The 12,303-nt window shown below is 44.0% G+C and overlaps 1 protein-coding gene across 1 annotated transcript in view; it reads left to right on the top strand.

Moving 5' to 3' along the window:
* The window catches only part of TMEM260 (transmembrane protein 260), a 33,808-nt gene extending 31,919 nt beyond the window's left edge, over positions 1-1,889 (top strand). Inside the window, exon 16 of the mRNA XM_074544006.1 lies at positions 1,071-1,889. Coding sequence (XP_074400107.1) covers positions 1,071-1,343 — 273 coding nt within the window. The 3' untranslated portion in view covers positions 1,344-1,889. The remainder of the gene's footprint in view (positions 1-1,070) is intronic.
* Positions 1,890-12,303: the final 10,414 nt, after the last annotated feature.

The raw sequence follows: 12,303 nt of genomic DNA, 5'->3' as shown, positions 1-12,303 counted from the left end.
GTGCTCCCTGCATCCTAATTTTTTAGCCTCCATCACAATTTTTTTACCCCCTTTTCTTTTAAATATCTAGAGTCCATAGAAACACAGTGTTTCCTGCAATCTGCATTCCCCCTGTTTATCCAAACTGGGAGCACAGCCGATCCAAAGAGATTTGTTCAGGGATTTTATCCATTGCCCCCTCGGTCACGGAGGATGCCAGCAGCAAACCAGTCAACACCCTGCTTTTGCTATAATTATGTTGTCTGTGCTGGGCTCCAAACCCATGCCAAGAGATTGCTTGTCCTGAAGTCCCCTCTCTGCACTTGTCCCCTCTGTCATTACACAGTCGTGCAGTCTGAGCCAGTGAGTGTAAAATCCGACAGTCTCCTCTTCTCGCTGCAAATTAATTCTGCTGCATTTCACACCAAAGAATAACACCCATGAGCTGGTGTAGGTATCTCTGGAAATGCTGGACTGCCTGAGATGCCAACAGATGCACGAAGTGATCAGTGTGTGTCAGCAGAGAGGAGCAGTATTTCATACTCCAGCACAGAATCAACAAATGGTTTCCTTAATTCTTGCCCGTTTTGCTGTGATTTTTGCTGTTCTGCAAAGTTCCCAGGCACATGCCTACTGTTGAGCTTATGAATATTCCCACTCAAGTCAACAGACTGCTTAAGTCCCGTGGAAGGCATCCTGATCTCCTGAAATATTGAGTAAATGTCTTGCAGGCGCGGCAGTTAAATCTCTTTTTTCCCCCAGCTTGGTGTAACACCTCTCTGGGGGAAGCACATAATGTGCTCTGGGGTTATCACCATCATCTGTAATGTTTCTAAACAAACAGCTGCTGTTGGAAGGGAAACGTTTCAGCCCCCCTTGGATTTCTGATTCATGCTGCTGAATGGCAAACACAGAGCAAATTACAGAAATACTCCAGCTCTGGACTTGGACATCTAAATAGCATCTGTTTCTTTCCAGGCAGTTTTGAAGCACTGTTAAAAGCTGTTGCTCCCACTTTGTTCAATTAATTTGCTGCCTCTACCTTCTCTTTTTTTTTTTTCTTTTTTTTTTTCTTTTTGTTCCTTTAACAGTCATACAAAGAAATTGTCAGCTCCCATCCCCATCACCCGGTGAACTGGCACAAAAACTTCGCCATCGCCTGCGAGAGGATGCTGCGCCTCGGCCGGGGGGACGTGGACCCTGAGCTGCTGCTCTCCCAAACCGTGAAACATTTCCTGCTCTACACCCAGAAGGCAGAGGATGATCCCCAGCGCCAGGACATCCTGCAGGCCGTGCAGCACCTCAGGGAGGAGCTGCAGGGGCTGAGGAGGAGGAAAGCGGAGCTGAGGCGCGGAGCTGGGTAGCTCCTGGTGCTGCTGAAATGTTAAAGTTGGGGCTTAAAATCTGAATTAGTCCTTGGCCGTGTGAGAGTCGTTTGAAAAGGGGACAGAAATGGCAGCAGAGAGGAAATCCAGTGTGATCCCCTCTGCAGGAACATAGTGGTGTTTGATTTCTGTTGCCAAGTGAACTTTTTTGGGGGAAGGGGAGAAGCTCACCACTAAATACAATATCAGGTTTTAAAAAAGAGAGTTTTCTTTTACAAGAAAACCATGAGCTTGTACTGTGAATATATATATATATATATATATATATATATATATTTATAAATGATTGATTGATTTCTGTTGCCAAGTGAACTTTTTTTGGGGTAGGGGAGAAGCTCACCACTAAATAAAATATCAGGTTTTGAAAAAGAGAGTTTTCTTTTACAAGAACACTATGAGCTTGTACTGTGAATATCTATGTATTTTTATGAATGCAGCATCCATTCTAGATGTAAAAATGTATTTAGCATTTTATTGTTTCCTCTGTTGCTGAGCCAAGAGGTTTCCTAAAGGCATTTTTCATTAGCTGTGCTGTGTCCGTGTGTTTTTGTGGTGGGTTTCCAGCAGGACAAGCTGTGGGATGGTGCCCTCCCAGGAGCCTGGTCATTCACTGGTTTGGATGTGCTCTGAGCCCAAGGGCACTGCAGAATCATAATCACAGAATCCCAGAATGATTTGGGTTGGAAATTACCTTAAAGATCATCTCATTCTACCCCCTGCCATGGCAGGGACACCTCCCACTATCCCAGGGTGCTCCAAGCTCTGTCCAACCTGGCCTTGGACATTTTCAGGGATGGGGCAGCCACAGCTGCTCTGGGCACCTGTGCCAGGGGCTCAGCACCCTCACAGGCAAGAATTCCTTCCCAATATCCCATCTAACCCTGCCTTCCTTCACTTTGAAGCCTTCCCCCGTTGTCCTGTCACTTCATGCCCATGTAAACAGTCCCTTTCCAGCTCTCCCTTTAGGTACTGGAAGGACAGGATGTCCTGCTGGAATGGAGTGGATAGAGACCAAGCCATTTTTTTCTACCTCCCTTACTTTTCAGGGGCGCCTGCTTTAATTTCTTAGGATTTTATGATGGAATGGTCTTTATTGCTTTGAGTTCTTTATTGCTTTGAGTTTGGGATGCTGCTCCCCTGGGACGCTGTTCTCTCCATGGGTCATGGCATCCGTGCTGTGGCCTCTGTCTGGGCTCTCCTGGGGATGCCAGAACTGCAATTTTGGAGATATCAGGGCTTTAACCAAAAGAACTGGGTGTGAACCCACCCTGCTTTTCAATCTGCCCCAGCAGCCAAGGGACTTCTGGGGTTAACTAGAGCTCAGCTTCTTCTTTACAATAAAAAAGATATAAAATGTGTTTTTCAATATTTTGTCAGTTAACGGTACTTTGATGCTTAAAACAGACCCAAAACTCTGGGGGTGTTCCTGTAAAGCTCTGTTATCTAAAACTTCATACATTATTCTGTGGTTTTGTGATATCTCAGCCCAGTGTTTTGCAGGAGACAAATTGCTGCCAGGTCAGGATTTCTTTTAGACTGGTAAAATTGTCAGAGGAGAAAGAAGCACTTCTGTAAAGATCACATTATGAAGCAGCATCTCTGGAGCAGATTGGGATGGGGCAGGAGAGAGGGGTGTTGCAGGTGGATGCTCTGCTGGTCTGGAGTTTGAGGTGTGTGTAGGGACACGTGGCTGCTATTCCTAATAGATCCTTAGACAGCGGACTAATTTTATCTTTCTCTCCAAGTGCTGATTTTTCCAACTTTCACTGACTGCTTCCCATATAAAAATCAAGTTGCTGTCTGAGAATCTCTAACTCCAGTTGCAAAATAACATCCTTTATTTTTCACTCTCTCACTCTTGATTTATTTTTGTAGTATATGATTTAGCAATTCCCCGTTCCTGTGAGCCATTCGTTTACAAACAGCAGATGGGAAATGAGCAATAAAAAGATGGAAAACTGTGGCTTCTGGGTTGCAGAACCACAAAGCAGAGGGGTGAGAGGGAGCAGGAGCAGTTCAGGGGTGTCATTTTAACTCTTTGTGTTGTAATTGACTACATTTCAGGTCGGCTGTGCCTCACTTAAATCTCTTCCCTCCTCTCAATCCCTGCAGAAGTGTTTGTACAGAGAGAGGGAATATCACACATTCCTCCGTGCAGCTTTCTCCTTCCCTTCTCCAAACCAGTCCTCCAGCCCTGGCAGAAAAGCATTAGGAATCCAATTTTTGAATGCTTTTGTTACCTGCATTATTGCAAATCCATTCAAGCAAATTCACTGAGCTGAGGATTTTCTTTATCTTGATTAGGTGCCCCTCCTTAGCCGCATAGTCTTGAGATAATTGGAAGCTCTTGTGGATGCCACTATCTGCTCTGGGAGGAAAGAGGGGCTGTGAATAAAGTATCATCCTGTATTGTAATAAACAGTGGTACTGGCTGCAAAAAGGACTTTACCACTGGCAAAAGGTGTGAAGAGCAGTGGGATGGTGATGCTTTTTTTAGGGAGAAAATCAGAACCGTGCCGTTGACGTGCTCCGCGTCCTTGCAAATCCTGAGCACGTGAGATTCAGGGATCTGTGCTGGGTGTTCAGCACAAGATATGCCAGGGAGGGGGGAATATCTCCAGCACTGATGGAACTTGCAGAATTCCTCCCCCTGAACCTGTTCAAATGAGATTTGCTGGTGCTCGCAGACGGAGCCGCTGCGTGGATGTTGCTGAGCCTGTTGGCTAAAAGGCGGTGCGGAGGGATGCTGGCAGAGTTTAATTTTTATCAGCTCCTCTTAGGTGGCACCCTGAAGTTTATCAAACAAGCAAAGCTGATTTGCTCTTCGTTAGTCTCAGTTGCATGAATCGGTTGCCAAGTAAACAGGATTTTGCATTTTCCTAATTACTTTCATATTTGTGTTTTACCTCTATTTGTTCTCTTGCAAAATGGGTCCTAATAATTAGTCAGGCTCCTGCTGCCTAGACCTAAAAAAAAAAAAAAAAAAAAAAAAAGGGGGTGGGGGCAGAGGGGAAAAAAGACTTCTGAGGGTTTTTTCTCCCTTATAAATTCATTTTTGTTACAAGCATCTTTTATACATATTACTAAAGGGAGCGCACTAAGAAATGCAAATAATAGTTCTTTATTTTATTATGACAGTTAATTAATAGCAACCTGTTTTAATGAATAAAGTCACTCAGAGTCCTTCAGCACTTCCTAAGTAGAGGCCAGAATCTGTAGGGATTCTTTTTTCCCCCCCATTGTATAGCTCCAAGACTCGGGAGCACTATATAGGGGCTGTATAGAAATGCTCGCTAATGAAGAGGGAGGGTGAGGAACTTGTCTGCATTCAAAGATCACTGGTGAGTCATTCAGCGAGAAAAGGCCCCTTGCTAGGAATAGTCACAGTTCCGCGGCATTGTGCTAGCAAAAGGGTTTGATCAAAGGTCTCCTGCCGAGCTTGCATGGTTTCCTTTCATACGACGACCATAATTAAAACCACTAATTCTCTTTTAAAATGCTGCAGGATGCCATGTAGGCATCTGTCTGGAGTGTCCTTTGTGCTGTCGGGAGCTGTTAAGGACCAGCGCCGAGGGCTTTTCAGCGACATGCCAGTCAGGAAGGTGATTCGACATAAGGGTGCCTCTGAAGGCTTGACAGGGCCTTGACTACACAATTCCAGCTGAATTTGCCCCTTGTCAGCTGCCAGTAAATAAATCTCAAAGAAGAAGGAGGAGGGGGGGGAGAGCTGAAGTTTCATTACCTGATCCCCGGGGCTTTGTTGGTTTTGGCATCGCCCAGGGGGAAGCCCTCGGGAGCTGGAGTTGGCCATTGGAGACCCCGGCGCCCGGCGTTTGAAGACCGTCAATACTTGCAACAGTTCAGCTGTTAGGAAGACAAATAAATGGAAGAGCCCATTAATCCCCTTTGGGTACTCGGTGCCTTTTGCCCTTTTATCACAGCCTTATTAGGTTCCTACTCATCTTGAACCAGGAGGGATGAATTGAAGTTGTTGAGCGCTAATTGGCAAAGACTTTTCATTGCGGGCCAAGAACTTTCACTGACTTGAAAGTAACTTCGCCACGGGGAGGATCAGCAAATTTTTGCCTCGCCATTAAAACAAAACCCTCAAAAATCCCGTTGGGATTTGATGTGGTGTTTGGAAAAAAATTAGAAAAATATATTAAAAAAAGAGAGAACTGCTAAATTGTTGCGCTTATCCTTCATGAGGATGCTGGCAGCTTTGCTCTTTAAAAGAGAGTGATGGAAGCAGATGTGGCTCACCTTGAAATGCAGTTGGAATTCATGCATCCTACAGGTGTGCATTAGCCAAACCTACTCATGGGACAGGAGTCCCAAAAGCAGTGGGAGATGGTCTCTGGGGGGCACCACTGTTCTGGGCAGTTTGGAACCACTGCAGGGTCAAGCAGAGCAGTGCTGAGGGTCCCACATGCCAGGAGACAATTCTAGCTGCACTGGAGTCATCCCTGGGTTTAGTGATGGGATTTACAGCTGGGAAATATTTCAGTGTGGAGGCACTTGAGTGTTCTCATGTAAATTGGTTTTTAATGTTGGTTTTGGTAAGGGCTGCATGAATTTGAAGGTACTTATTGACCTCTGTACCCCTGTTCCCCACACTATGCATTTTAAACAAAGACAGAAACTTTTGCAAAGTTGTGAAAGCATCTTGTGCATGAGAAGTGAGAGTGTTGTGGGCAGTCTCCACCTGGAAGACATTGAGTTGGGGGTTTTAGAGCATAAAATCCCACTGATATGTCCCCCAAACTCTGCATTTGAGGGACTCATGAACCAAGGTGTTCACACATCTCCCACTGGGTTACCAGTGCTTGTACCCTGCAAAACCCACGCTGTTGTTCCGGGGACTTCCAGGACAGGGAGCCTGGCATGGTGCTACCTGAGCAAACAGGGAGCTGAAGCTCTCCCATCCCACCGTGGGGAATGAAGACATCACTGTCAGCACCCTTGGAAAGGCTGTTTGGATCTGCCTGGTGGGTTTGGAGCATTGCTCCAGCCAGGTGGCTGTGGGACACTGCCCAGCTCCACGGCCACCAAGGGCCACACAGTACTGGAGGTGCTGGTGGCACCACGTTGTCCCTTCTAAGGAGCACTTGAGTGTTCTTGGTTGTTCTGGAGCTGTAGAATGTTTGGTACACATAGAGCAGAGGCTTGCTGAAATTTGGGGAAAAAACATGTAAGAAGAGCATGGGTTTGGGTGGTTTTGGGGGTCTTTTTCTCTCATGTCCTTTGATTTAAGTAGTAAAACCACTAAAAAAAGAAAAAGACATCTGAAGAACTCCTCTGCTTATGAAGGCCAAGGAGGATGTGCTGCCTGCTTCAAGCCTGAAGGATTTGCCTGCCCAATTTTTTTCCCAAAATATATTATTTCCCCCTTGCTGCCTCTTGAAGCTCCTGTTACATTCGAAGTTGACTTTTCAATAGAGACTTTTTTTGAAACAGAGTGAAAACAAAGAATCAATATGGAATCACTTTATTCAGATGAGTGGAAGGAATTTGTGCTGGTGGAGGGCTGGTTGGAGAGAGTGCTGTGAATGACAGCATCCGTCCGTCCATCCATCCATCCATCCATCCATCCATCCATCCATCCATCCATCCATCCATCCATCCCAGCCTGCTTCTAACAAACTGGAGATTTTGCCTTTTGTTGGGCTGAACAAACCCAAGGCAAATGCATTTGTTTCCAGTGAATTTTACCAGTAAATCCTTGATGGTCCCATTCAAAACTGGGCTTTGCTGGTGAGTGAGGAACAGACAGGATGGCCTTGAGGAAGATGAAGGTCAGCCCTGATACTTGGTGTACACGAGGGTTGCCATTGTTGGAGAAAGAGAAGTTCTTTGGAAGTGATTATTTCCAGCATTTGGGAAACAAGTCAGAATTTACTACTCAGTTACAAGCTGTAAGTATTGGCATCGAGAAAGCGTGATTTTTTTTTAGAAATTCACAATCATAATTTTGATCTTTAAACTTAATTGAACTAATTCAATTAGACCATGCCAGTCTTGCATTTGATTGAAGACAGCAGCTTGGTTTTGCTAGAAGGTAAGAATGAACCATGGATAATTCTGACTAGATATGAAAGAGGATTTTTCTATCTTGTGGGGGCCCAGGAGGGAGGTCGGAGCCTTCTTTGGCTCAGTGTATCAGCTTATGCTGATATTTGATCAATACACCCTGCTCACCCATCAATTGACTCTCCTCTAAACCTACCAAGACCTATTTTTTTTCACATAAAAATTTGAATTGTGTCGTGACATGAAGAGGATTCAGCTTCTTCACTTGCTGTCTTATTTAGAACCATTTTGGGCAACAATCACCTTGAAATAAACTTATTTACAGAAAACATGAGAAAGGTGGGCAATATGGGCTACGTGTTTTATCCTCAAATCCTGAAGGCAGTGTCCTATCAAGGTCCCCTGCACATGGGTGACCTCAAATATCATTGAAAATATTGGGGTTCATTGTGCTTTTAAATTCAGTGACATCACTCACGACACTTTTAATTCTTCCAGTTGTCCCTGGTGCTAAAAACAACCAGTTTGAAGAAACCTTGGGGACCCCTAAATACCCCTTTTTTTTCCCCCCTCTCCCAACCAGGATCTAGCTTTTTACCATTTCCTTAATGTTTGCAGCTAGAAATACAGCTTAAGTGGCATTATGCTAAGTAATTATTCTTACAGGATGTGAAATGAAACAAATTTTGCACAGCATGAAATTATTCCTGCCATGGATGGCGTTCAGCGGCAGATTTCTCCGTTTGGACCACAAACAAGGCTCAGTGGCAGCCACACAACGCAAAGCCAGAGGAGGGGGGTGAGCAGGGAGGAAAACACCACCAAAGGTAAGTCCTTGTAGCAAAATAAACATTTTTATTTTTTCCTTTTTTTTTTTTTTTTTTTTTTTGGCTGGATCAAATATTAAACCTGCTACTACAAATTTTACGCTTTGCATTCCTAACGCAGATGCCAAGGGATGATGCCAAAAATTAATTGGGAATAATATTCCTTGCCTTTGTGTGCTGCATCCAGCAGAGGGCACAACGGATAAGTGATGGGCCAGACGCCGCTGATAAGGCTGCTCGGAATTATTCCCTGCAAAAATATGTAGCAACATGCTTGGGTGCTTATTTCCACTTGGGGATGTGGTCTGGAATAGAGGGTTTAGATTTATAACCCTTCCTCCTCCACCAGCCCCATAAGAGACTTTAGTGTTTGGCCCACTTTTTATTTTGTTAAATTTCTGGGGTTGGTTTGGTAAAGTGTGGGGAGCTGGTTTGGTCTTTGAGTGGTGTCTTCAGTTAAAAATTCAGATTTTGGCTGCTGGCAGGGAGAGGATGTGTCTTGTGGTAGTGTGTTGCTCCAGCAGTGTTTTTATGTGGGTTTCTGTGGGCAAATAAAAATGCTACAGAGTGAAAAAAATCCCTAAGGCAAAACAGGTTGAAGATAATTATAAGGAGGGGAATATTGTCACTTTTATTTATGGAAAAGTGTGAATCATTGGTTTATATACAACAAAACACTGACTGGGAAGAGAAAGTTTCCCATTAGTTTCACACACTATAGAATAAACCTGTGATGGCACTAGGCAGAGGATAGGTAGGGAGAACATGTAAGAGAAGCCTAAAACAACAGATTTTTTTAGAAATTTGCTGTTATTTGCATTCAGTGAATTATGCAATTAGAAAAATGGACCATTGGAGCACAGCAGTGCTTTCGCTAGTGCAGAGAGGGCAGATATTCCTAAGTACAGTCAGTATTCAGAAGCACAAGACCAGGAACAAGCACAACCCTTAAATCAGCCTCTCTGATTAGGGGAAAATTGTTTTCATAAATAATACAGATAGAAAAAAACCCACTTTAATATGTTCTTCCCACCCATCCTCCTTTGGAAAGTCTGATATTTCAAATTATTCCCACTGCTTCCAGTCCCCTTTGCACAAGTGGGAAGGAAGAAAGAGAGGGAAAAGTGTGTGAGGAGAAATACAACAGCAGAGTCTTTCTCAAACAACTGAAAAATGTATTTCACACTGGTTCCTTCCAGATTCACAACACCTAAATAGATGCTGCCCTGGAACAAGTCAACGTTTGATGCAAACAACCTCAGAGCTCAATCTGTGCAAGGAAAAAAAAAGAGTCTGTTTTCATGTTCTAGTCTCTCCATATCTTGTTTTGGGGTTTTTGTTTAAATCAACACTTTCCAACTGTGTAGATTTTAGCTGGAGGTTTTTTTTTGCTTGCTTGTTTGTTTTGGAGAGGAGGGGGGTTGTAATTTCCCAACGTATGGGAGATAAATGAGATGTTTAAAGCGCCTCAGTGGAGTGGCATAAAAGCTGGGAAATCAGAGAGATTGTAAAGCCATGTTTGTTTTAGAAATAAAATAAAATAAATCAAGCAAGAGCAGGTTAGAGCTGCTAATACTGAGCTGATTAAGAGCAGCAGTTACATAAAAAGCAGCTAGAGTCCATATTGTAAGTAAGCATTATTGCAGCCATGAGAAATGCAGCTCCAAAGCTTTTAAGGGCTGGTGTGACTTTTATTTATTTTTTTTTTTTAATGTGAATTAAGTGCTGATGAAAGTTATGGGATTGACAGCTTTGCAAACTCAGTGTTGCTGTTTAATGGCATAACCCAGGGTAGTGACTACAAGACCTGCAGGAGCATGTTGTCCCAGACTTCTGTTGTCTCTGATTTTAGGGACAGAGATCACTGAGTCCCCCAGCCCATTCAGGCTAGGAGGATCCAGGATCTATTTGTAGATCTCTAAAAAAAAAAAAAAAAGAAACAAAACAGAAAACAAAAAACAACAAAAACCCTCCAAACAAACAAACAAACAAACCACAAAAAACCCCAAAAAACCCCCAAACCCCCCCCAAAAAAAATTCCCCAAAAAAACCAAACCCAAAAAACAGCCAAACAAAAACAAAAAAAAACCCCTAACAAAACAAAACAAAAACCCCACAAATTTGTGACATTTGGAAGTGGTGGAATCCCCATTCCCATAGGGATTTAAAAGCTGTGTGGATGTGACACTTGGGGACATGGGTTGATGCTGGCCTTGGCAGTGCTGGGGAATGGCTGGACTCAGTGATCTGATCTGAGAGGGCTTTTCCAACCTGAATGATCTGTGATTCCAGCTCTCATAATCCCAAGCCATTGTGCAACCACTGAGTTGTCCCTCAGGCCCCAAATTCCTCCCACCCCAAGCTTAAGGCTGTTCAGATGTGAAAACCTCCAGCTCCAACAAGGCAGGAGAGCAAAGGATGCTGCTGCTCTGGTGGGACTGAACCAAAAACACCTCCTGGAGCTGGATGTGCAGGATCTGAGCAGGAGGGAAAGCTGCTCTTGCCCTGGGTTTCACCCAATATGTTGGAAATGTGCAGCAGGTAATTCCTTTTCCCTTTAGAGGGAGTAAAAGCCAAGGGGATTGTCTGAGTGCATTGAGGGAGGTTTTGTGTCTTTGCTAAGAACAGGGTGGTTGCTCCCCACAAGCTCATGGCAGGTTGATGGTAGTGGATATTCCTACAACCCACAAGGCACTGGTAAGCAGGAATTCCCACTGGGAATTATGGAAATTATTGGAAGCCAGTTTAAATTAGTCTAGGTCACTTTTTTTCTGCTGTTGAAATGTTTTGTGATGCTCCACTCAACAGCAGTGGAATAATTTGCCCTGTTTGGAGCATTGTTTGAACATTTTGGTTTGAAAGGCTTCTTCCTTACATGACCATTTTAGAATGGAAACTGTTGAAAATGAGAAGTCATATATTTTGTTAAAAAAAAAACAACAGAAAAACCCAAAAAAACAAACAAAAAAACCATTAAAAAACCCCAACAAAACCAAACACCCCCCCCCCAAAAAAACCACCAAAAAAACCTCACCCCTGAATTTTCAGACCTAAATTCTGAAAATATAAAATCATGATAAATATATACTTGGTAGGGGGAAAAAAATCACATTTCTCCAGGTTCCCTGGAATTTCCTGCAGTTCCCTCTGTTCCCTCAGCTTCACTGATGTCTCATGGCTCATATCCTGACCTGGCTGCTGAGTGGTTTTCCAGGCTGGGGCAGCACGGGATGAAGAGACCTCTCCAATTCCCCCTTTGCATCCCAGCCTTTCCCAGGGAAGGCTCTCCTGGAAGGGCTGCACAGTGCCAGGGGATCTATCCCATCCCAGGGCAGCAATCCTGGAGGATGGAGATGTTGGGGATCCCCTTCTCTCAGTCCATGCCCAGGTCAGCAGCTCAGGTGTTGGCATCTCAGTGTGGGAAAGCCCACACAGCGTGGCAAAACCTTCTGCAGCTGGAATTTGAATTTTCTGAACACAGCAAACAAGGAAACAACCCCATTTAGCTCTCTTCCTGCACGAGGTTTTGAAAAAAACAGGATTTATACAGATGTGTATGAGCTAAATATTGATATATGACTGAAACAACATTTTAGAGCTCAGGCCCATTGGTATATTACACTCCAAGCAAATGTGCAGCATCAGTTGGCAGCTGCCTGGAAGAAAAGATATGAATAGAGACAGCAGGAATAAGTTGCAATGGGCCAATCGAGCTGTTTTTAAGAGAAGAAAATAAGGGCAGTTGCTGATTTATTTGGCCTTGTTCTCAAGTGCTCTGTGCCATAGCAAAGACTTGTGATGAATTTGCACAGGCTTAGCTGCTATGTAAGAAAAAAAAAGGATCTTCCACTCCTTTTATTTTGTTTTATTGGCAGGGAAAACCCATCTCTCCTGTGCAAGATGGTGCTAAGGAAGAGAAGAAAGAGTGATGTCCCTGAGCACTGCAATGAGCAGCAGGAGCAGGGAGTGAGGGGGATTGGAGAGACACAGAGTCCAGGCAGGTAAAGCCTTGTCTAATGCATGGAAAAAATGATGTGTGGTTAGTGGAATTGTATTTGCAGGGAGCTTTGTGGCAGGGAGGA

This window comes from Zonotrichia albicollis, chromosome 6, assembly GCF_047830755.1.
Source record: "Zonotrichia albicollis isolate bZonAlb1 chromosome 6, bZonAlb1.hap1, whole genome shotgun sequence".
Taxonomy (NCBI): domain Eukaryota; kingdom Metazoa; phylum Chordata; class Aves; order Passeriformes; family Passerellidae; genus Zonotrichia; species Zonotrichia albicollis.
The sequence above is the reverse complement of the archived record's forward strand: the minus strand, read 5'-3'. Positions and strand labels throughout refer to the sequence as shown.